The 22,142-nt window shown below is 46.6% G+C and overlaps 1 protein-coding gene across 2 annotated transcripts; it reads left to right on the top strand.

The window, feature by feature from the left end:
• Nucleotides 1–21,793, top strand: KBTBD11 (kelch repeat and BTB domain containing 11). 2 transcript variants are annotated; one of them, XM_032185693.1, is made up of 3 exons: nucleotides 1–481; nucleotides 1,054–1,210; nucleotides 17,684–21,793. In XM_032185693.1, exon 3 carries the CDS (start codon nucleotides 18,194–18,196, stop codon nucleotides 19,979–19,981), a length of 1,788 nt encoding a protein of 595 aa, XP_032041584.1. In that variant the 5' UTR covers nucleotides 1–481; nucleotides 1,054–1,210; nucleotides 17,684–18,193; the 3' UTR covers nucleotides 19,982–21,793. The 2 variants fall into 2 exon arrangements, with proteins under 2 accessions (XP_032041584.1, XP_032041585.1); XM_032185694.1 differs by lacking the exons at nucleotides 1–481; nucleotides 1,054–1,210 and adding an exon at nucleotides 4,423–4,478.
• Nucleotides 21,794–22,142: the final 349 nt, after the last annotated feature.

Raw genomic sequence — 22,142 nt, 5'->3', positions numbered from 1 at the left:
TGGGGAGCACAGACTGCGTACTTCAACGGGAAGGATCCTAGTTCAGCCAAGATCTGTACGTGCAACAGCCTTTCTACAACACTGCTACAAGCAGCCCATGCTGCTCCTAATCCAGATCAGACACAAGTGACACCATCAGTTAATGTCAGCTGCTTCTGTGCTGCTGGAGACAAGAGCACCTCAACTGTCCCTTGCACACATCCTGAGGTTTCATCAGGTGGAGTCCTCGTGCCGGCCCCTTCCTTGCACGAACCCGGCCATCCAGGCAAGCAGCTGATTACAGCCTCCACCTCTACCTGAAGACATTTCATGGGTGGATCAGGATCTGGGGAGAAATGTGCTGATTGTGAGGTGTTTTGCTCACATGCCATAGCAGCAACCATGGAGGTACATTGGAGAGAGGTGGCGTGACAGTCCTGGGCTGGTTGTGGCTGAGAAGAAACACTGCCTGGATAATCTCCTCCTACTGCAAAGAGCAAGGGTAGGCTTTAATTCTCTTTTTCAAATCCTTTGTTTTTTATTATCTTTTTAGTGAACTGGGAGATTATGTGCTTGTTTTCCCAACTGCTCATCTATTTAAGTGCTGAATGTTCCCCATCTTTTAACCCTATCAAATGCTTTCAGCCTAATTAAAAGCTGTTCTACCTGTTCAGAGCATTGTTTCAGGTGACAAAACTCTCAGTAAGACAGTCTGCTTTGTTCTGCCTTTTTTTTTCTTCCTTTTTTTTTTTTTTTTTTCCTTAAATTAAAAACAATATTGATCTGTCTCTGCTTTTTGCTCTTTAAAAACAAAACCTAAAGAAACCTTTATGATCTATTTTTCCTTATGGTTATTACCACTCTGTCTCCCACAAGCTGATTACCTTTCCAATAAGGGTATCTTGCCCTTTTTCTCATCCTTTTTCTTTACATTCTCCTATTTGGGTGTATTACATACAAGTAATAATAATAATACACAAAGGTAGATCAGTTTGAGTCATCAAACCTACTGTTCTCTGAATACTATATAGCCTGTGCAACATGCCTGCAGCATGTATACTTTTTGTATTCCAGATATACAAGATTTATTTTAGTCATCTTTGGCTGCTCAGCAGAAATATAACGAGCTGTTGCCCTGTGCCAGCAATAGCAACCAAACCAATGCTTGAGGCCTCCGTGTTATAGTACCAAGAAGCATTTCACAGAGGAGTCTTCAGCTGTCAAACACAGGGTGAGCAAAAAGAGTCGTGTTTTCTTTTCTGTTTGTTTGGCTTGCTTGCATTTTGGCTTCTGGCTATGAACCGAATCTCTGGATACTGCAGGGACCGCTGATCCCAGCTACTGCCACTACCTGTCGGACACCTGCTCCTGTATGTGCAGGTGCAATGCTGCTGGGTTTTACCCATGCCAGTTCCAGAATTTGGGTGTTGCTACATTTATTTGTTCAAGAGGCTCTTGGAAAAAGCTAGCCTGCATGGGCTATACTCTGAGCCCTATATGTAGGAAGGTTTAAAGCCTCTTGTTCCATAGGATATGCACTCAGTATTTTACCCAGGTGAAATAATGATTTTGTTAAATGATTCCTAACCTCCTTAAATGAGAATGTCAGGAGCTTCATTGGCTAGAAATCAAAGCCCCTGAAAATGAAATGATAAATTTTGTATGTGAACTGCTTGCTAATTTTACCAAAGAAGAGTGCTTTTGCCCATCTACCAGGGTAGCCCAGTGCTGCACAATGGAGTTGGGAATCACAGCAGTGCAGCTGCTATTGCAGACAGTGGGAAAATGAGAAATGTGCCGAGGAAGGTACCTCAGAAAGGGCAGAGCCCTGACTGGCTCTGTGCACATGTACATCTGTCCAGATCTGGATGCTACCAGAAACCTTAGCTAGTTGCTTGCTGCCCAGTTACATCTTCTGAGGCAGCGCATTGCTAACACCCAGCTCTTCCCTTTCTGCCTTCTCTCACCTCTTTGTCTTCACCACTCTCCAGGTGTTGCTCCAGGCTAATCGGCCCTTGCACAACATAGGTTTCTCCTCAAGTCCTGCTGGCCAGCAGCAGCAATAACAAGCTGTCAGCACCCCTGAATTTTGGCTGTGTTGGCTGGGCTCCAGAAATGCATGACAGGTACCAAATGATGCACCAGAAGAGCTGTGTGATACCTGGTTGCCTTTAGGACAGAGCCTTCTCTACCCTGGGACAATGATTCACCTTGTAATCCAGGTGTTTAAAATTAACTGTCTACTACTACACCAGTATGACTTTACAGCTAATGGAGAGAAACAGGCAACACCAAAGGATGATTCACCTCATCCTAAAATACAATGTCTTAGCTAGGTGAGAAATATTGCCTCGCAGACATGTTTATTGCTGTACGTTAATTATAAATGGAACCTCAGTGAATTCAAGTTGCGAGGAAATGAGAGAACCAGAACCAGTGGGTGGACATTAGACTGATGTTCAGGAAGTTTGGGAATTGCAGACAAGGGCAAGTATGACCAATAAATACACGTAAATACACTACTTCCTAGCCACTGATTCTCAATTGTCTCTCAAAACCATACATCAGACACTTCTTTGTAAACCCAGCCTGGAGTGTGATGTGACAGTAAAACCTAAAGAGGAGCTAAACATATTCAGCAGTGCTTAAAATCACCACATAGACAGAAAGCGTGAGTCAGAATGATCTCGGATATGATACTGTTGGCACAGTCACACAGCTCTCATTAATGTAAACAGAAGTCAGGCATCTCAGGGAGAGATAATAGTCCACATAGGAGCAGAACATCAGGGATTCCGAAAGTAATTTCCCAGACCTGTATTAGTTGTCTAGTTTCAGTGTCATCTTGAAATGTACAGTATGTAAAGTAACACAAAATAGCAGGAAGATTAGTTCCTGATGCAGGAGAGGTGAGTTATTTCCGGCAGGCTTTAATGGATCTCCTTGTATCACATGGACACTTCTTCCAGCTAGCCAGGAACAGGACCGTGAACAGAAACCAACGCTCCAGTAACGTAATTGATCCAAATGAGGGAATAGCAGGAAATTCACAATTTTGCTGAAGACACGTGTTGCAGTCACCCCTACAACACTGTGTTGTTGTGGCCCCAGAAAGCATGCTGGCCTCTCTCAGCAGAGATGAGACATGACCTCAGCTTGAAAACTAGCATTCCAGCTAAGCACTCCACTTAAGTAAGCGTGTAACATGAGTGGAGCCAATGATTTCAAGTGGTTACACTTATCCAGCAATGTAGGTAAGTGCTGTAGTGTATTAGGGACTAATTCAACACATAATGCGGTAAGACTTTGAGCAAACCAGAAGGCTTCAGAAGTAGGGCAATAGGACAAAATGGCTGAGATGACACCCAGCCATGCTTAACCACTGTTACTGTGAAGCTGGAAGAACGTACAGCTGCAGTGGTCACACCACCACCAGATGAAATGAGTCAGGTTTGCTGTGAGTGAGAAGGGAGAGGCTTTGCCCGTCTGCTTGGAGTGTCCCTGAGGGCCAGGAGATGGGCTGGTGCTGAAGAACCAGCCTGACAGGACACTGGAGTGAGTGGAAAGAAGGGGAAAAAGAGAAAAGCTACAGAAGAAGAAGGATGTGTTGCGGGAAAACTATACATTGTGATGGATATGTGGAATATCTGTGCACAGGTCATGGTTTGTAAAGGTTTGGAAAATACGGTATTGGTGTTTGGGAGGTCTTGGTGGAAGCCTGGCTGGAGCTTGCAGTGGGGTATGAGGGATGGAGGGCTGCCTTCACCAGGAGCAGACCCATAAAGTAAAGGTTGGACGTGGTGCTTAGGGACATGGTTTAGTGGGTGACATTGGTAGTAAGGGGATGGTTGGACCAGATGATCTGGGAGGTCTTTGCCAACCTGAATGGTTCTGTGATTCTGCGTAACAATACAGCCAAGGAGCTGCCTGCTGTGGGGACACCTCTCCCTGAAGAGGGACCAGCCGGGGGGCTGCGGCCACAGGGAGCCCCCCCAGTTACCTCAGACCGCGCAGAGGCGAGGCCCCGGCTCCTCCCAGGGGGGAGCCTCCCCTCAGCGCTCCCTCTCCTGCCCGCCCGGCTCAGCAACAGGTCTGTGCCGGGGGCGGAGAAGGGGGCTGTATGTGTGCGTGTGTGTTTTTTGGGGGGGGGACCCCGCTTCTCCCCGCGGCGTGCCAGGCCCCCAGGCGGCGTGCCAGGCGAACAAAGGGGCCGAGCGCGGAGCGGGCTCCCGCGTTCAGCCATTTGCAGCGCCCCGCCGCTCCCCACCCCCTTCCTCCCCCTTCCCCGCCGGCGCAGGCTCCGGCTCGCCTCGGAGCCGCCACCACCAGCACCAGCACCGCCAGCACCAGCACCGCCAGCACCACGCCGGGCCCGAGGTGGGGCCGGGCCGGCTGCGGGCTGTGGGCTGCGGGGCGGGGCGGGAGGCGGGCGGGCAACCCTGCGGGAGCCCTGCCGGGAGCGCCGCGCTGCTCGCCGCCCGTCTCCGCGCTGCCGCAAGGTAAGCCCGGGGCCGGCGGGGAGACGGGAGGAGGAGGAGGAGGAGGAGGAGGAGGAGAAGGGCTCGGAGCCCCGGAGAGGCGCTGGGGAAGGGGCTGGGGAGCAGCCCCCCGGGGGTGTTGAGGCGGCGGAGGGCAGAGCCGCCAGGCTGCGGCACGGCGGCGTCCTGGCGCCCCGTCGGGTCCCATCGGCAGCCCCCGGGCACCTCCCGAGCCTCCTGCCCCACAGCACACCTACGCCTTTGCTTTCTATATACGGTCTTTTCTTCCTCCTAACTCCCGCCGACCCATTGCAAATCCCCGTGAGCCAGCCTCCCGGCACTGCTGTGTGGCAGCACGTTTTTTCCCCTATATATATATATATATTTATGCCACTTTCCCCGGGCTTACAGAGAGCACACGGATGGGGCGAGCCCCAGGTGTGCACACACCACAGGGCTTGGCACTGTGGAATGTGGCGATACCCCAGGAAAAGTCCTACAGCGTTTTGTTCCCCTGAAGTCAGGAGCTTTTTCTGCCTGGTCCTGCAAAAAGAGGCCTCCCCCCCGAGCCCAAACTTACCCACAGCACAGCACATGACGGGTATTAAATCCTACAGCTGATGTTTTTTCACTCATCGAGGAGAAAAGCCCTCTAGAAATAATATTCTGTAAAGCTTTTTTTTTTTTTTCTTCCACAGCAATTAAAGTGAACAATTGAAACTAGAACAAAAAGCTGGGAAATGTAGGACAATAAAAATTAGGAAAGCAATAAACTAGAACAATCCTTTTACACAAGCTGAAAAGCTAAAGAGCTCCTCCATCTTTCACAGATTTAACCGTCTGCCTCCCAAGAAGGAATTAGATGAAATGTTTATAGAAAATACTAATTAATCTGTCGCTCGTGTAGGCAAAACAACATTTTTCCGAAAAATATTGCTCCAGCTGATCACCTCTGCTGCCTGTTCTGTGTGCGCCTCTTCCTGGGGCCCATCACCCACCATCCATTCCCTCTTTAATTAGGACATCTGATGCATGACAGTGGGATCCGCCAGCCACCCCATACTAATGGTGCTGTCTGATCAGGACCTGTCAAGGTGCCAAGGACCAGTCCCTGGTCTGCTCCAGCTCCTCCTGCTCCTCAGGGTCTCACTCCTGGCAGAAGTGGCACTTTTAGGGTTCAACTTTTCAATTTAGGAAGTCTGAAATCTTTAACAGCTTCCTTTCATCTACAAACTCTTTGCTCTCATCGCTTTTCCGTGTAACAAATAGTCCAAATAGGTAGGCAAAATGATGGCTGGAAACATCAATAAATATTAGATCACCGTTGTTTGGCAGGCACATTCAATGAAAGCCATTAAGTGGCTTTACTGTAGTAAAGCGGGATTATAGTATTTAGGGCTGGCCTAGGTTACTTGAGAGACAGGGATGTGGTTAGATGACTGGATCCAGATCCTACTTACTGGGGGTTTCAGCATCCTGTAGTATCCTGTTGCAAGAGGATATTAGGGGCAGCTGGCTGCTAAAGATGGGTATAATAAAACATGAAAGGAAATTGTGCCGTTTCTTTCAGAGTAGAATTAAACTTTTTGGGGGGTTGTCTTGGTTTTGATCTTGTAAGATCCTGTATGGATTTTGCAGGGATTTTGCTGTTGATGCTTGCTGAGATTCTGCAGCATTGCAGTTAGAAGGCCATTTCTTTCCCATCAGCAGAAGCTGAGAAGTCATTTTCTACTAGTTTAGGTCCTTGGAAATACCTATTTTAAAAATGAGCACATTTTCATTGTGTTTGATCTCATTAGTGTTCTGGGGACAGTAGTTGAGTCTGCTGTTTTACTTTTTAATGGATTATCATCATCTGTTCTTTCTGTTTTGTTCTTGGTCTCGGTGTCGTTTTGGTAGAGAACAGATGTGATTTACTGCCTGTTATTGACAAAGAATTACTTTACAGCAGTTCAGGATTTGGCAGCCAGTTTAACCTGATCCATGACTGAGCGTTCATTGAACGAGAAGAGACCTTGCTCCTTCCCTAGCCTGGACCATATATTCCTGCCCTCTGCCTTGTGCCAGCGCCAGTGAGCACGTGACAATACAGTAAATGGGTAGAGATTTTGCCTTCCTCCTGCAATTACTTAGGCAAACAGTTTATACGTACATTTTCACGTTAGTATTATGAGTGGGGCTAGTCCTGTGACTAACATTTAAATCTGCATTTAAATCCCTGCAGGACTGGGACCATAAATGCTGCTGTGCAGTGTTTTTTTTTTCTTATTAAGCAGTGTTGGCAATCCTGTAGCCTATTCTCTGTCCTCCTTGGATGCAAACAGGCAGTTTTGGCTTTGGAAGAATAACAAGATTGGGTCAGCATGGTATAAGTTAATACAACTGTGTGGTAATAGAAAAAGTGTTGGCTGGATGCTTTGTTCTACGAAGCACATTTGGTACTTTCCAGTTTCTTATACCTCATCAGTGAGGACAGCAGGAATTCACGATCAGTTTAGTCAGTTTATTTTATGCAAAACAAGCTGAAAAAACCTCCAGTAGTTCTACAGATCTTGCAGCGTGCGTCAGAAGGAGAAGAAAGATGTGTCACGTAAATGCTTTTCAGGTGCAGTGTTTCACGAGCTGCCATTGCCGTGCCTCTGGCTAAAACAGCCCAGTTGACAGCCTTGCTTAATTCACTTGGGAACGGGCCAGAAACCACAACCTTTCCATACAGCTCCACAGAAGTTGGACAAGCAGCTCCCATGCTGTTATGTTGTCTGTCACAACACGATTTGCATTAATTAATAGCATTGAAATTCTTTTGCATATACACCTCACAGATTAGCAAGAGCTGTTTGCTGTTTCTCTGGACGCTGATTCCCCCAGGAGTATTTAAGGAGCAGAGTAAGCTTTGCCTGTGGATCCCTAACTGCCGAAAGGCTCCCGGACTCTTGAATCATTTCAACCTATCAATGTGTTAACAGATCTGCAATGTTTTTGGTTTTTATTTTTATTTTTTCCCTTGGAAACAGTTCTGCTTTTCTCTCTCCCTCTCTTGTAAGCAGACTGGAAGAACAGAGCCTGAGCACTGGAGATAAGCTGTGATTTCTGCCACTCGTTTTTTAAAGTGTTAGATGCTAAGAACCTAAACCCAGCCCTTTGCTATGGGAATGGCATGCTAACAATAAATGTTCTGATTCAGTCAATCAAAAACAAATCTCGTCATGGGAGAGCTTTCCTCTTATCCTGTAGTTTTCTTTCATCTCCTTCACTGCAGCTCCCTCAGAGGCCTCAGTTCAAAAAGAAAAAAAAAAAAGAGCTACTGTACACATTAGTACGTGCAGTGGTACAGTGTGGGAAATCCTGATGCTTGTGAAGTTAATGTGTCTGTAGCAGGGATGGGATTTAGAGTGACGTGAGACCCTGCCCTTACCAAAAAGCACCGTGAAGCAGAGATAAAGTGGGCAGTACTGAGACAACATGTTTCTTGTTTAATAACAAGTGATAATAGAGTGCTGAAGGCTTTTGGTTTCCACAGCAAATGCCGAAGCAGTAAAGTAAATGTCACTTGAGTGTTTTGTTTTGTCAACTTTGGAGTCAGTTGCTTCCCTGTGTCGCAAGATGTTTTACCCTGTGGTACAGGAAGAGGAAGGCAAAGACTGCTCGTGTATGTTCAGATGGTGACTTTCACTGGTGCTCCTTCTTCTTGCTCAGGATGAGGTAGGTGGTTCCTCTGCTCTCCTACTGCTGTGGCAGAGAACCAGAAGGCCTTTAGGATGGGCAGCAGAGGTGCAAATATCTATCAGACTGTTGATATGTTAGCCCAATGCCAAGACAACATTGTTACAGCCTTACAGGGAGGGAAATAAGTACTTTTATTACACGCCCAGTATCAGGCAGCTTTTCAGAGTACAGTCGCTGAATCCTTAATATCTGCTTTGAGAAGATATCATTGATACGTATCTAAAATCTCTGCCTAGTCAGAGACAGCAAAACTTTAGACATAGGAGCCAGTGATCAAAACCTCAAAATGGCCACGAACCAGAAATCAGGACCCCAGAGCCTGTGCTTCTTCTCACACCTCCCAGATCCTAGCCATAAAACAAAATACTTCTCCTCACATCCTGATCCAATGGTCTTGGTTCTTACTACACATCCTGACTGTCTTCAGCTCTGCCCAAATTGCTGCTTTACAAATGCAAGAGTAGCACCATGGCAGCTGCATCTGATGCAAGCCTAACCACATTCATCAATGAGCCTTCATCCTGTAGTGCACGGAAGAGACACGTTTGAATCACAAGTTACTACAGCCTTTACTTTTCCTCTATGTAAGGAACTCAAAAAGCAGACAGGACAATCCTGAGATAGCTGTGATCATCATTGTCCTTCATCACGCTGCTGCCAGTCTGCGTGTCTCTTCAGAAAGAGCATAGATCATTTGGGAAAAACAGAGAGCTAGCAAGTCAGCAGGTATAAAAGTACAGAAGATGAAAAAGCACAGTCTAAAATAAAGCATAGCATGTGTATTTATCCACAGTGATCCATCTGACACCTGATTTTCCAGCAAGGTCATTAGCTGAAACAGAAGCTGTATAGCTGTGAGACGGATGATTTGAACAGAAGAATGCTTTGACCTAATTCAACCAGAAGTTATTGGCTGGGTACAGGAGTAAAATTCTTTGGCCTGTGCTTGCAGGAATAAAATTAGATAACCAGGCAGTCGTTTGAAACCTTTAAATTCAGGCGTCTTAACTGTTAGTTATTTACTGTGCTAAATGAAGAAAATATATTTATCATGAGAAATACCGAGTCGCTTGCAGTAAATTGTAAATGTCAAAGTTGAGTATAGTCAGAGAAACCAGTGCATCCAGAAAGCTTTTACCTCAACACCCAGCCTCAGCTTTTGGAGTTCACATTAAAAAGAATGTTATACATCAAATGCAGAAAGTGTCAGGCTGTGGAAATAAAAGTATTTTACTAGGAACCTATTTTATTTCTGTGTCAGAGTGGCCTGCAACTGTTCCCTGCTAGTAACGTTAGCAGCATGCATTTCACGGACTTTTTATTCTTCACTTGTTCAGTTCTGACGACGACTTGGGGTCACCTCATACTTTGCTAAGCCCTCAGTTACATCACTGCTGCTAAAAACATCCCCAGTGCCTGGTGGAGTCGGTGCTGACAGCTTGCAGGTATTTCTGACAGGAGAGTCATGCCGCAGAAGTACCTCTCGCATGTGTTTCTGCTTCCAGATCAGCAAAGCCTGAAGCCTAGCAGGAGCTGGGAAGGACTGTACCCCGGGCAGCCTAACTGAGCCCTGCCCTGCAGGATGCAATGGGAAGAAATAGGGAAAGTTCCCATTCATCAGGGAACAGATCCCCACGCTCTTTTTTCTCTCCCTCAGTAACATTTTGGTTGTTTCTGTGGACAGTACTGCAGCTTTAGTCTGAAGAAGTGTAACCCTCCTCTCATAGTCCATAGCCTGATGGTTTGGGCAGCCCCCCAGTTGGCATTTGGGGGGTTTAAGCTTGTTAGAGAAAGGAAGGAACAGCAGCAAGATTCCTCTGGGGCTAGGTTGGTTCTCTACCCACTGTAGAGAAAGGGGAAGTAGCAGCAAGTGTCGGTATCTTTTAAAACACTAAAGGTTTATTTTGGAAACAATTCTGGGCTAAGGCACCTAAAGCAAGAATTAACACCTCCTGGTCATCTGTGTCAAGCATTTCATTGCCATAATCTTTGTTATTTCTCTGCTGGCTAGCCCCCCGTAGCTCTCATATGCTGGTTCTTGAGGATCCCACTCAACGGGCATGCAGCTGTGCCTACACACGGCGTGCAAACGTGTCCGTGTGCCCCAGATTCCAGCACGGGAGCTGGCTGCAGACAGATCAGTACACAGCGCAGTGCAGACACACTAAATCCATTCGCCTCTGCCTCCATGGGAGAACTGGGAGGTGCATCCCACCCACAGATCGGTGCTGTGTGGAAATATGGCCCCAGGCCTGCACCGTCTACCTCTACCTTGGCCTGGTTTCCGCGAAACAATAAATGAAAAATGTCAGACTCCCATGAGTCACCTAAAAATTCACAGTTATAGGTCCAACAGCACATTCTACCAGCAGCACTGCGATGGCAGACGGGAGCCTCTGCAGGCTATTTCCTTGCTTCCTTTCAGATTAGGGAGTCTGGGCTCTGTGCTGTCGTGCTGGGCTCTCATTGCTATCTGATCTGGCTGTCCTAGGTATATCTCTGCTGCATTGCCTCCTGCCATCTATAACTGCCCTCAAAGTCACCCTTTGCGGAGACAAAGACGTCTCTCCATCTTTGAATCTGGTCCAAGGTCTGCGTAGAGATAATGTCTAGAGAAATCTGAAACTATTTGGTAAATCTAACTAGATGGCCTGTAATTTTTGGCTGTGGCTCGAGTGATTGTAAGCCTTCAGTTGGAAAAAGTACCTGGGTAAAAATAGCAAAGAAACAATGTGTGTTCTCCAGAAATGAGAAGGATGCCTTTCGCTGTGTGTCTGAAGGCTGTCTGCTTTTCAAAGCATCACTTAGATATTTTGCCAAGAAATCAATGAGCCTGTTCAGTCTGGAAAAAGAAGTAGTTTTATTATTCCCTTCTCTAGAAGTTTTCCTTTTACTTTCTTTTCCTAGGCATAAGTCTCAGACAAATGGGATTTTGTTGGCTTTCCTTTGAAGTATACTGTTACTTCTCAAGTTCTTTCTTCCTCAAGCACAATGGTGACAGACTTTGACAGATTTCTGGTGCTTTCAGCTCTGTAATCTGTAAGTCCACTCTGTAATGAACTTAAAAACAAAATCCAGTTTTATCTTAAGCAAGGAACTTCATTTTGCCCATATATATGGACCTATTTTCTGTATTAAAGAGCACTACATAGCAGGTGTGTTGCAAAAATGTGGCAGGTTCTTTGAGATCAAATGTTCTGCTGTTATGCCCACCAAAACCCAAATCTTCTTTTATTTTACGAAATGTATTTGTAGAAATCTTCAATCTTTACCTGACTTGGCTTTTTGATGGATATTCTCCCCCTCCTTTATTATATCATCATTACCAAAGTGACTTTGAATGTTTGCAGTTATTTATTTGTTCACAACACTGTTCAATGATGAGAAGCCATCAACGTTAGGGCAGTGAACCACACCAACACCCTGGGTGGGCCTTTAATCATCACAAGCTGATGCCTTGCTTGATGCCAGCACTCCTGGTGTGTGGCAATGTCCAGAATTTAAGTTGGAAAGGATCGCGAGATCAACTGGTTTGATCCTGTCAAACTTCATCCTCCCAAAGAGCCTTCCAGTGAGTCTCCTGGTTGGAGATCACCTAGAGATAAAGAAGCTAGGTCTTCCCTTCCTCATCTGTGTCAGAGGTGAATCTCATCAGAATAAGGGTCGGATCGAACATCCATCATCCCGTCTCCCTCACGGGCCACAGTCCAGTATTAAAAGAAGTGTGCAGCAGGGTAAAAATGTGGTTTTCCTCCTGGGATACTAATTTATTTTTGAATATTAATACTCTGACCATTTTCCAGCTCAGTATCCTCCTAAACTGGATAGATACAGTTGTAGTGTTTAGTGTGTATTCAGTCGCCTTCAGCAGATTTCCCTTCCATAAGCTTGTTCTTCCCTCTCCCCATTGATCCACACAAACTTTCAGCATTCACAATATGCTGTGGTAGTCTCTTGTTGTGTTTTTATTTATTTTTCCCAGTGGTGAAAACATTTTGCTTTGTTTAAGCTTCCACCCCCTGGCTTGTTCAGGCCCCTCTCCACGAGCCATCAGCCTGCAGACCGTTCATGTGTCTACACTTGTTCACAGTCATCAAGTCACAAAATAAACATACCAAGCCCCGGAGAAGTGTCTGCACGGCGTTTCTCAGGCTTGCATTACCAGTTCTCCAAGCTGCTAGCACAAGCCACCTTCTCCAAAGGCTCGGAAGTGTGGCTGCCAGCTGGTGCCGAAGCTCCTATCACCTTTTTGCTTGGGGGTTGGCTCGAGTCTGGCGTAAGCTGTGGGGAACCAGAGCAAGCCCCTGTCTGGCTGCAGAGCCTCAGTCTCTCCCTGAAATGTTTTTTGATAGCTCTTTAGACGTTTGATACTCCCAGATTTTTCATTGCTGCTTCCAAAACGTACAGCATGCATGTGTCCATCCATCCATGCATGCATGCACGTGCCATGCATGATCACACACCCCATAAACCTACCGATGCTGTAGATGAGGAGATAACCTTTACCCTACTGTTGCTCCTTACTTCCCAGTTCAAGGACTGCCTTCATCCTTTTAGCTGTAGCACCACGCTGGGTATTACTTACAGCTCAACCCAGTCATTGGCCACGCAATTCTCCACAAAAGAAGTTTTGTTGCAGTCATTGTGGTGTTGCCATGCCGTTACCTCCTGATCTGTAGCGCGCTAGTGGCAGACACCAGCCCTGGAGTTTTCCCCATGGGTATTGCAGTCATTCAAAGCCTCATTTTTAACCCTTCTGTTTTTGTTAGGCTTTCTTTCTTCCAGGAGATGTTAGAGGTAGCTTGCACTTAACCTTTGCTAACTGTTGCTTTTGTGGGAGTGTTGTTTCCTTATCCGTGTGAGAACTCCTGAGAGACACTGCGCCTTCCGAATTACTTCTGAAGATTCCAACCTGGAAGGAACTCAAACAGATATTTCCCTTTCTAGCGAGTGTTATTCTCTGCAGATATCACTGATAGGAAGCCTTTTCTCTGGTTGTGATGACTCTTCAAAACTTCTGTTTATTTTTAGTTTTGATTTGCTAGCCAGAATATCTGTTCCATCAAGATTTTGATAACGTTTTTATTATGACCGATTTCCTCTCCCCCCGACCCTGCCCGATACGCTCACATCCTTTTATTCCTCTGAGCTCCTGATGAGGAACTGCTGCCCACATGTTTCTTGTGTGGTCTGTAATCATAAGCTGCACTTCTTAAATGGTTGTTTTTCATCCTGGTGGTATGAAAATGTTGCAGTTAAGAGATAAAAGCACTCATACCTCCACTGCATGGTGTGAGAAAATCACAGCACCTTACGAGGTCACAAGGAAGCTGCGCAGGCAGCTCCAGTGATACATCCAGGTAGGCACTGGCAGTGCGTTGTAACCTCAGTTTTGAGCACTGCTAATTTTAACAAAGGAAAAGAAAAAAAAATCTACAATTTTCTTGGGGTTGGCCTTTGAAAGACAATCTTTTTTTTTTTCTTAACAAGTAGGAGGTTAGTCAAGATCTAGAGTTTAAATCTATAACAGGATGCAGGGTTTCAGGTGCTGCAAGCAGCTGCTTTCAGAGAATTGGCACCTCTATTTTCCAGATGTCTTCTCCAGTAAGGAAGAGAGCATTTTTGTCCTGAATTTCACAGAGCTGCTCACTGAGCAGGAGTGCAACAGACCATTTTTGTAAGTAAGCAAGCCTCTTCACACTTGACTCAGCCCTCCAGAAGATTTTGCCTTCTCCCAGACTGAGATGGGTATCTTCAGTCTGCATGATAGTACTGGCCAGCTCTACTTTTAACAGCCTTCTTTACCTTTTTTTGTTTGTTTGTTTAATAAATACAAGGGATGTTTCTCTCTTTTGATGATCTTGCCTCTTTGGACTCCTTAATCGTCTCCATCAGATGACTCCTCTCTCCTGAGGGAATTCTCCGCTGGAGCGAAATTTGGCAGAACAAGTTTTTACAAAAGCATTTCCTGGACTAAGGTGGAGCAGCGTGGCACTCTGTCAGTTCTATGCTCTCGCGGGAAGGATCGCCTGCTAATGTAAATTAGAGCTGCTTACGATAGGGAAAGCACGGCTTTAATTTACCCCAAGATTGAGTCAGAGCAGCTTCCACTTGTGAACTGGAGAGCACTAACCCAATTACTCCCACGTGTGCATATTCCCCAGAGCCAGTGGGTCTTGCTAGAGGACAGGGTTTAGGTCAGAGGTTATTGGCACTGCACTCATAAAAAGAAATAAATAGGGAGGGAACAATGCAAAACAAGCATTTAATTGGTTTGTATCAGAAGAACTGCCAAATGAATGCCGTGCCAGGAAACTCTACCTGCAGGTCTTCCTTACAGTTCCTCTCAGAAAAAGCTTCGCCTTATCTGTTCTCTTCCTAGGGCAACGTCTCACAGCATCTGAGGCTGGGGGCACGCATCCAGGACATTGCGAGCGTGTCACTGCCAAGCCTGTAAATGCAGTTCGTGTTTGTTGGCAGTACCTCTGGCCATTAACATGACATCATCCCCAGACCAAACCCATGATAATGAAAACAGCTCCGGCTCATGCAATTTAGCTTCTGGCTTAAAAGTCCCTGGTATAAAAGGTGACATCAGTCCGTGGATGCTATGCACTCTTGCTTCGTATTCCAGCACTTATCCTGTTTGTGAGTGTTGAAGAAGTAGTAAAGCCAGGTTTGTTTTAAGCCAAACTATATCATTCTAACTACAAGCTCTGATCTTTTCAAATCAGCCAAGTTACCAAGTGTCTTCTGTGGTTCTGTAATTATTGAACGCTCTGTGTCAGCAACACAATTCTGATTGCTGTAGATAGGGAGAAAAATAAGAAGGATTTCAGTATTGTATTTCCATCTGTCCCTTCCAGCTTCTTCCTGTTTTACAATAAATTCATGACCTTTTGGCTGAGGACTGGTTGCGTTGTTCAGTAATGGAAAGGTTCCACAGCTTCTGCGCGTTGTTTTTCTCAGCTTTATCTTTGTGTAATCCCTGCAGCTAGACAAAGGTGCTGAGACTAGAAGAGCAGCCATTGGTCTGTAATTTACAAAGTCCTCCAAACCCTCCCTTAGCTTTCCCAGCTCTTCGGCTTCCCCGTGGAGTTCTTTGTTAACTAAATTGCGTGTGATACTTTGATTCCAATCCTCTTTATGCTCAGCATGAATTTCAGCATATTCGTGGTACTTAGCTGTAAATATAACAGAAGGTGTTTGTTTTTTTCTTCAGAATTCTGCTGCTGCCATTAGCAACCCGTACTATCAGCCCTCCCTCCTCACTGTGACTGCTCGAGGGGATGGTAACACAGGTGTTTGGTAGGACCCTGGTGGGTGGTTTCAGTGGCAGGTCAGAGTTCTCGGCCCAGCAGATATCTGTGTATGGGATAAGGGTTGATTACAGTGCTTGAGGAGGACCTCATCCTTTTTCTTTTCATTACTTGAGAAAGTTTAAAAGCTCGCTTTCCCTGGATGCCATTCTTAAAAACTTCAAATAATATTATTGGTGATTTTCCTCGGAGACATGACGCAGGAAATACATTTCATCATACATAGATAATACTGGTGTTACAGATAACTATTTTTGACTTCTCACTTTTATTCATGCTTTGCTTTGGGGAGCATTTTCTTTCAGTCCTCCTTTATTGTTTCATTTGCAAAATCAAGTAGTAGATGGAGAACTTGAAGCTGCCTAAAGCCACTCATTCCTTCTTGTAGAGGGGGAATGTAAAGCCCAAGGAGATTTTGGGAGAAGTGGCCGAAGAAATGAGCTGTCTGGATCTATAAAAGATCATAACGTTGACAGCAGTGGGAGAAAGCATATTAACAACCCTTAAATGTTAACGATTGAGGAGGTCAGGCTGTCCTGAACTGTAGGAAAGTACAGGCAGAATATCAGGGTGCTCAGCCACCAGAGGAGCAGAGCAGACACAAAATGTTTCACGTACTTACTTATGTGACATTGATGTTATACTGGTAGCAATTTTCTAAATATAACAGTACATCAGAGCTTGATATTCTAGGTGATTTTCAAACCATCTCCATTTGACCTTTGTCATTTCACAAGTGTCACAGTAGCTGCTCTCCACCAAAGCTGAAGGCCTGGGTCAGAAAATAGATTAATCTTAATATCTAAAGTATAATAAACTGAAATAAGTGGTTAGGTAGTGAATTCGATACTGTGGAGACTCACTGAAAAATAAAATCACTTTGAGAGGGATGCTGCCCAGTTTTAAGTTATTAATGAAGCAATTTGTCTCACTCACCAAGCGCATGCAGAGGGCACTGCATTTCTACTCATCCAAATAAAGCTGCAGAAAATAAGCCAGTAAAGCCCAACATATAGAGTTAGGGGCTGGACCTTGGAAACTTGCTGCTGAGGCTATATCCAAAGTTCATAAAACTTCTTACAAGGTTCCTAAGTGCCAAATTTTAAAATAGTTAAACGAGAAATAAAAAGTTAGTGAAATCTGATCTTTAATAAGGAGTTTTCAAACAGTACTGAGGTCTTGTTGCGGTCTCAAAGGCTCAAATGTCCAGAAATCAGACCTCAAAATTGATTTGTCATCTAATTTAATGTACTCAAATGTAATAGAAAGTCCTTTGCAAGGCAAGTGCACTGAACAGAAACCTCTAAGAGAAGTCTGATGAGAGAAGTCTGACTTCATTTAACTGAAGTTTGCTTGTACAAGTTTGGGTTTCTAAATTTTACGTCCATCTCAGGGATTTATGGACAATTCCATCTACCAATTATATTTTCAAGAAAAAAGCTTCAGGAGTTAGACTCTTCTAACACAAATTTAAGAAGATAAATATCTCACCTCTACTGAAAGGAAATCACAAGCTATATCTTACACAGGATGAAGTGTTCCTTCAGTACTCCAAAAATATGCCAGCAGGGATTGTAATGGAAATTACTGACCTTAAAAATAGAATCAGACCTGCAGGTCCTCATTATGTGAAGATAAGTACATTTGGGCCATTTTTTGTATGTGATTCATAAAAACTTAAACCACACCTAGGAAATTTATAAAGAAGTAAGTCAAAAAGCATTTTGTTCTGAAAACTATATTTGTGAAATGAAGATAAAGCTCAGCAGTGATTGTGCTGACAGGGACTAACCTACTTACAGCTGTGTCCTGTAGCTTGACATTTTCCCAGAAAAAAAACAAACCCTTCATGTTCGAATTATCTACTGTGATTTGTGCTCTCTTCTGCTTTATATTAGCGGAAATCTTAAACCTTGAATCAGTTCCTATGAAGTTTGATTTACATCGTCATTCTAGCTACATATGCTGTTATATCCATGTCAGATTGCTTTTGTCATAACAAAAAAAAATCCTTTGGTAAGTTTTGTAAATGATTAGAGTTCTATTAGTATAATTTTGGTAACTTCAGGATACTATTGATGTACCATTAATGGAAACATGACTTTAGCATTCCTGAACTTCGGAGTGAACTGAGAATATGTTTTAAAGCTGACTGATTTTTTACACTTTCTTTTTCAACAGTGGGATTGCATATAAGGAGCAGTGAGATGAAGAAACCTCTGTGATGTTCATGCCAAGGAGACTTTGGCTCATGGGGAATCTCCTTCTAGAACAGACTGCAACCACTCTCTTCCCCTGAAATAGCTGCACATGGTGAACAAGCTATGATAGTACTCCTAACTCTCTGACTTCAAAGGACATTTCTTTCTCATTGCCCAGCGCAGTGTGGGACCGGTTGTCACAAAAGGACGCTGCGCGTAAAAACTTCATAAAAATTTTCATATAATAACAGGAAAACCAGAACAGCTTTTCAGGCTGTCGAGGTGCGATACCAACACCGGGAAGAGGTTTAGGCTCTCACCGACAGCATCTGACAGGGGAGAAGGCAGCTGGTGCAGGCTGGGCCACGGAGGCTCAGTGCTCTGCGCTGTTCCCCGCAGGTGATGGGCGTAGCGGTGTGGCCAAGAGCCATCCCCTGCGGCACCACGCAGGGCCAGAGCAGCTAGCCTGGCTGTGGTGGAGGGCGGCTCCATGGAGGGCAGCGGCGCAGTGGAGGAGGAGGAGAGCGGGGCCGGGCCCGGCACCCCACCGCTTACCTTGGCCTCTCCTTGCGGCTTCAGCTCCTCCCTGTGCTTCAGCGCTGCTACCACCGAGTGTGGGGCCCCATCGCCAGCCTCCACTGGTGGCCGCGTGGTGGAGAGCCAGTGGGAGATCAACAGCGCAGCCTCCGAGTCGGAGGAGGAGGAGGCCAACAACGCACAGGGGACACCATCGGGCACGCAGCCCGTAGGGCGGCCGGTGGAGGAGCCCGACCTGGTGATCGAGGTGTCGGGGCAACGAATCCGGGCTCACAAGTCGGTGCTGGCAGCCAAGAGCGACTATTTCCGTGCCCGTGCCTCGCGGGACATCCTGCGGGTGAAGGGGGTGAGCTATGGGGCGCTGCGGCTCCTCATTGACTATGTCTACACCGCCCGCATGGGCGAGGTGCGCCACGACAACCTGGCCGAGGTGGTGAGCGGCGCCCGCGTCCTCCAGATGCCCTGCGCCCTGCACTGCGCCGCCGAGGCCATGCGTGCCCAGCTCCGCCTCGACAACTGCTACCAGCTGCTGTGCCTGGCCAAGAAGCAGCGGCTGGCGGAGCTGCGGGAGGCCGCCTACCGCTTCATGAGCGACCACTACCTGGAGGTGCTGCGGGAGCCGGGCGTCTACGGCCGCCTCAGCGGTGCCGAAAGGGACCTCATTCTGCAGCGGCGGCTGGAGGCAGGTCGGCGCTGCCTCTTGGTGGCCGAGGTCAGCGACGCCTTTGAGCGGCCAGGCGGCGGCAGCCGGCCCCAGAGCCGCGAGAGCAGCCGCCCGCAGAGCCCCTCCTCCGTGGTGTCGCTGGAGGACAGCGGCTCCCTCATCCACTGCTACCATGAGGCCAGCCGCGAGTGGAGGGTGCTGACACGCCTGCCCGAGGAGGCCAACGCCAAGGGCTGCGCCATGTGCGTCCTCCACAACTACCTCTTCCTGGCGGGGGGCATTGCGGCGGGGCCGGCGGGCAGCGAGCCCCGGGCCCGCCTCTCCGACAAGGTCTTCTGCTACAACCCCCTCACCGACACCTGGAGCCAGGTGCGCCCGCTGGCGCAGCCCCGCTCGCAGCTCAAGCTGCTGGCTCTGGACGGCTACCTCTATGCTGTGGGGGGCGAGTGCCTCTTCACCGTGGAGAAGTACGACCCGCGGGCTGACCGCTGGAGCCCCGTGGCGCCTCTGCCCAAGGGTGCCTTCGCCGTGGCTCACGAGGCCACCACCTGCAACGGGGAGATCTACGTCTCGGGGGGGTCCCTCTTCTACCGCCTGCTCAAGTACGACCCCAAGCGTGACGAGTGGCAGGAGTGCCCTTACAACAGCAGCCGCCGGCGCTCTGCTGACATGGTGGCCTTCAAGAACTTCATCTACCGCTTTGACGTCAGCAGCGGCCGCGGTGGAGAGCAGGGCCCGGGTGGGGGCACCAGCGGCGGCGTGGAAGTTTTCCGGTACAACACGGTGGCCAAACGCTGGAGCCAGTGTGCCAGCCTGCGGCCTAGCGGTGGCCCCGTCCAGCCCTTCCGCTGCGCCGCCTTGGGCAACACCATCTACTGCGTCAACCGGACCGGCACCCTCCGCTTCTGCTTAGCCCAGGATGGCGAGGTGGAGGCGGATGGCGGGCTCAAGGGCACCTTCGACGGAGAGCTTCTCAAAGCTCCCTTTGACGCCAAGGGCGTCCTCCTACCCTTCGTGCTTACCCTGCCGGAGAAGCTGGAGAAAGCAGGGGACCAGGAGGGCTCTCTCCCACTGTGAGGTGGCCAGCCTGGCTCTGGGCTGCCAAGCAGGGAGCTGGATTGCAGCTTCTGGGGGACCCATAAACTCCCTTCCACAGAGGGGACCCCCTCCAGCATGTCTGCAGAGAGAAGGGGCTCCCCTTTCCTCCTCTCCCCTCCCAAGGTGTTGGTCTGGAGCCGCTTGGTTGTTACTCGGTTGTACATGTAACTCTTTCACGTTTGCTGTGCTTTGCGCGAAAAGCTGAGCAAACAAAAGGAAAAGCTGCTATAAAGGATAATCTCTGGATTACATTTGTGCCAATTCCTGATGTCAGAAGAGTTCTGTACACCTGGATTCCTAAAAATTCCTGACGACAGTGTCATAATAAGATGTTAGTGTTGGCTGTGTGTGTGCACATAGTTGTAATCGGGGCTGGAGCCTTCTGCCATTTGTTTTCTTTCCTCCCCTGGATGATACCAAGGGACAAACACTGCTGGCAGCATAGCTTAGCTGTATTCGTTTTTGTGTTAAACCAACTGTTTCCTGTGTTAGGGAAGTACAGGAAGATTGTCTCAATCGCAGCCTTTCGTTGGTGGTGCAATAGATTGTTTGCGGAAGACATGGCACTGTGTGGTCCCAGGAATTTCAACCACAGATATTTAACAGATACCAGACTGAAAGGTTTTAAGCAACACAAATGTGTGCCACATGTTCATATTGTGAACATACAAAGATAAAAAAAATAAGGGGGCAAGCTACCTTTTTAAAATGTGGCATGTTATAGCAGAGATGAAATGTCGATATGTTCTTTATTTGAAAAAGGCAATGGTTTCTATATAAAAATACATTGTTTTATTACTTTTTTATCAGAGATTTTAAATTATAACAAAAGTGGACTAAAGCTGTTCGGACTGTAACAGATTGACATGAGCATGTATACCACTAGAGCTGGGGGAAATATTTTGTACTTCAACTGCTCTTTAATTAACTGCAGGTCGAGGAAAATTAACCTAAACCAAATGTAAATGCTTTGAAACCGTCTGTAGACAGCTTAAATGTTTCGCTCTGTGTTCAGTACCCTGTGACAAGAGGCTTTTCCAACTGGGTGCAAGACCATCAAAGGGGGACACGGAAAACAGGAATGTCCTACACATGTTGATTTTGTTGTGCACTGGCATGGTGTTATCTCCCTGTCTTTTGATTGAGAGACTGCTTTATTTATTCTGATTGATTGCTGTAATCGATAAGCCCTTGTCGACTGCAGAACATGCTGATGGCACACACTGTCATAGGATTACGCTGGTTGTGGAGCAGCATCCTAATGAGACACAGCCCGAGAGGGGTTCCTCCTGCCTGTGGAAAGTCGGAGCGTACCGTTTTTGTCACGTTACTCGGAACTGGAAAAGTGTAACCTGTCTACACAGACAAACTATCTTGAAAAGGGCACTTGCATTTATTTTATACACTTTATATATATAAAGCAAATCGATAGGAAGACAGAGCAAATGTTTTAGCTTTACAGTAAACCACTGAGAAACCTTTTCTGAAAAACAGAACCAATGTTTTTCCTATTAGTGATTCCGCCTGGAATTGGCATGGACTATGGAAGGGAATTCTTTATATTCAAAGTTCTAGTAGAGATGCATATTTTAGAGAGACATAGGAACCTTACATCAAAGAGCAGCAGATCTTTTTATGTTTTATTAAGATGTTTCCATTACCAGAACATTAGCATTCTTCTATGTTATTGCTAGTTCCAAAGGAAGGCAGCAGGCTCTGTCCTAAGAGACACCTTCACAGAGGGCAATAGTGAAGCTCATAGATACTTCTTTCTTCCCCTTCCCTTCTCTCCCCTTCCCTTTCTTTTTTCCTTTTTTTTTTTTTTTTTTTTTCCACAGCTGTCCTGCACAGAGGTTTTAACACAGCTGATCCAATTAGCCATCCTTTAGCAAACAGTGATTCGGTCCTAAAAGTTCTTAGCCAAGCGAGCCCATTCCCTAGTGAGCTAATTTAGGCATCACCCAGGTGGGAGCTGCAGGCCTGCTGTGTGATGTTTCTCCTGGCCTTAGTACAGGTTGGTGCAGTGGAATTTAATGCCACAGATGGCATATTCATCAGCCATTCACAAAGAAACTGTTTTTTTGTGTTTTTTTTTTTTTTTTCTTTTTTTCACTGAATGATGGACTTAATTGTCAGACAA

This window comes from Aythya fuligula, chromosome 3, assembly GCF_009819795.1.
Source record: "Aythya fuligula isolate bAytFul2 chromosome 3, bAytFul2.pri, whole genome shotgun sequence".
Classification (NCBI taxonomy): domain Eukaryota; kingdom Metazoa; phylum Chordata; class Aves; order Anseriformes; family Anatidae; genus Aythya; species Aythya fuligula.
Note: the sequence above shows the minus strand (reverse complement) of the source record. Positions and strands in the feature narration are given on the sequence as shown.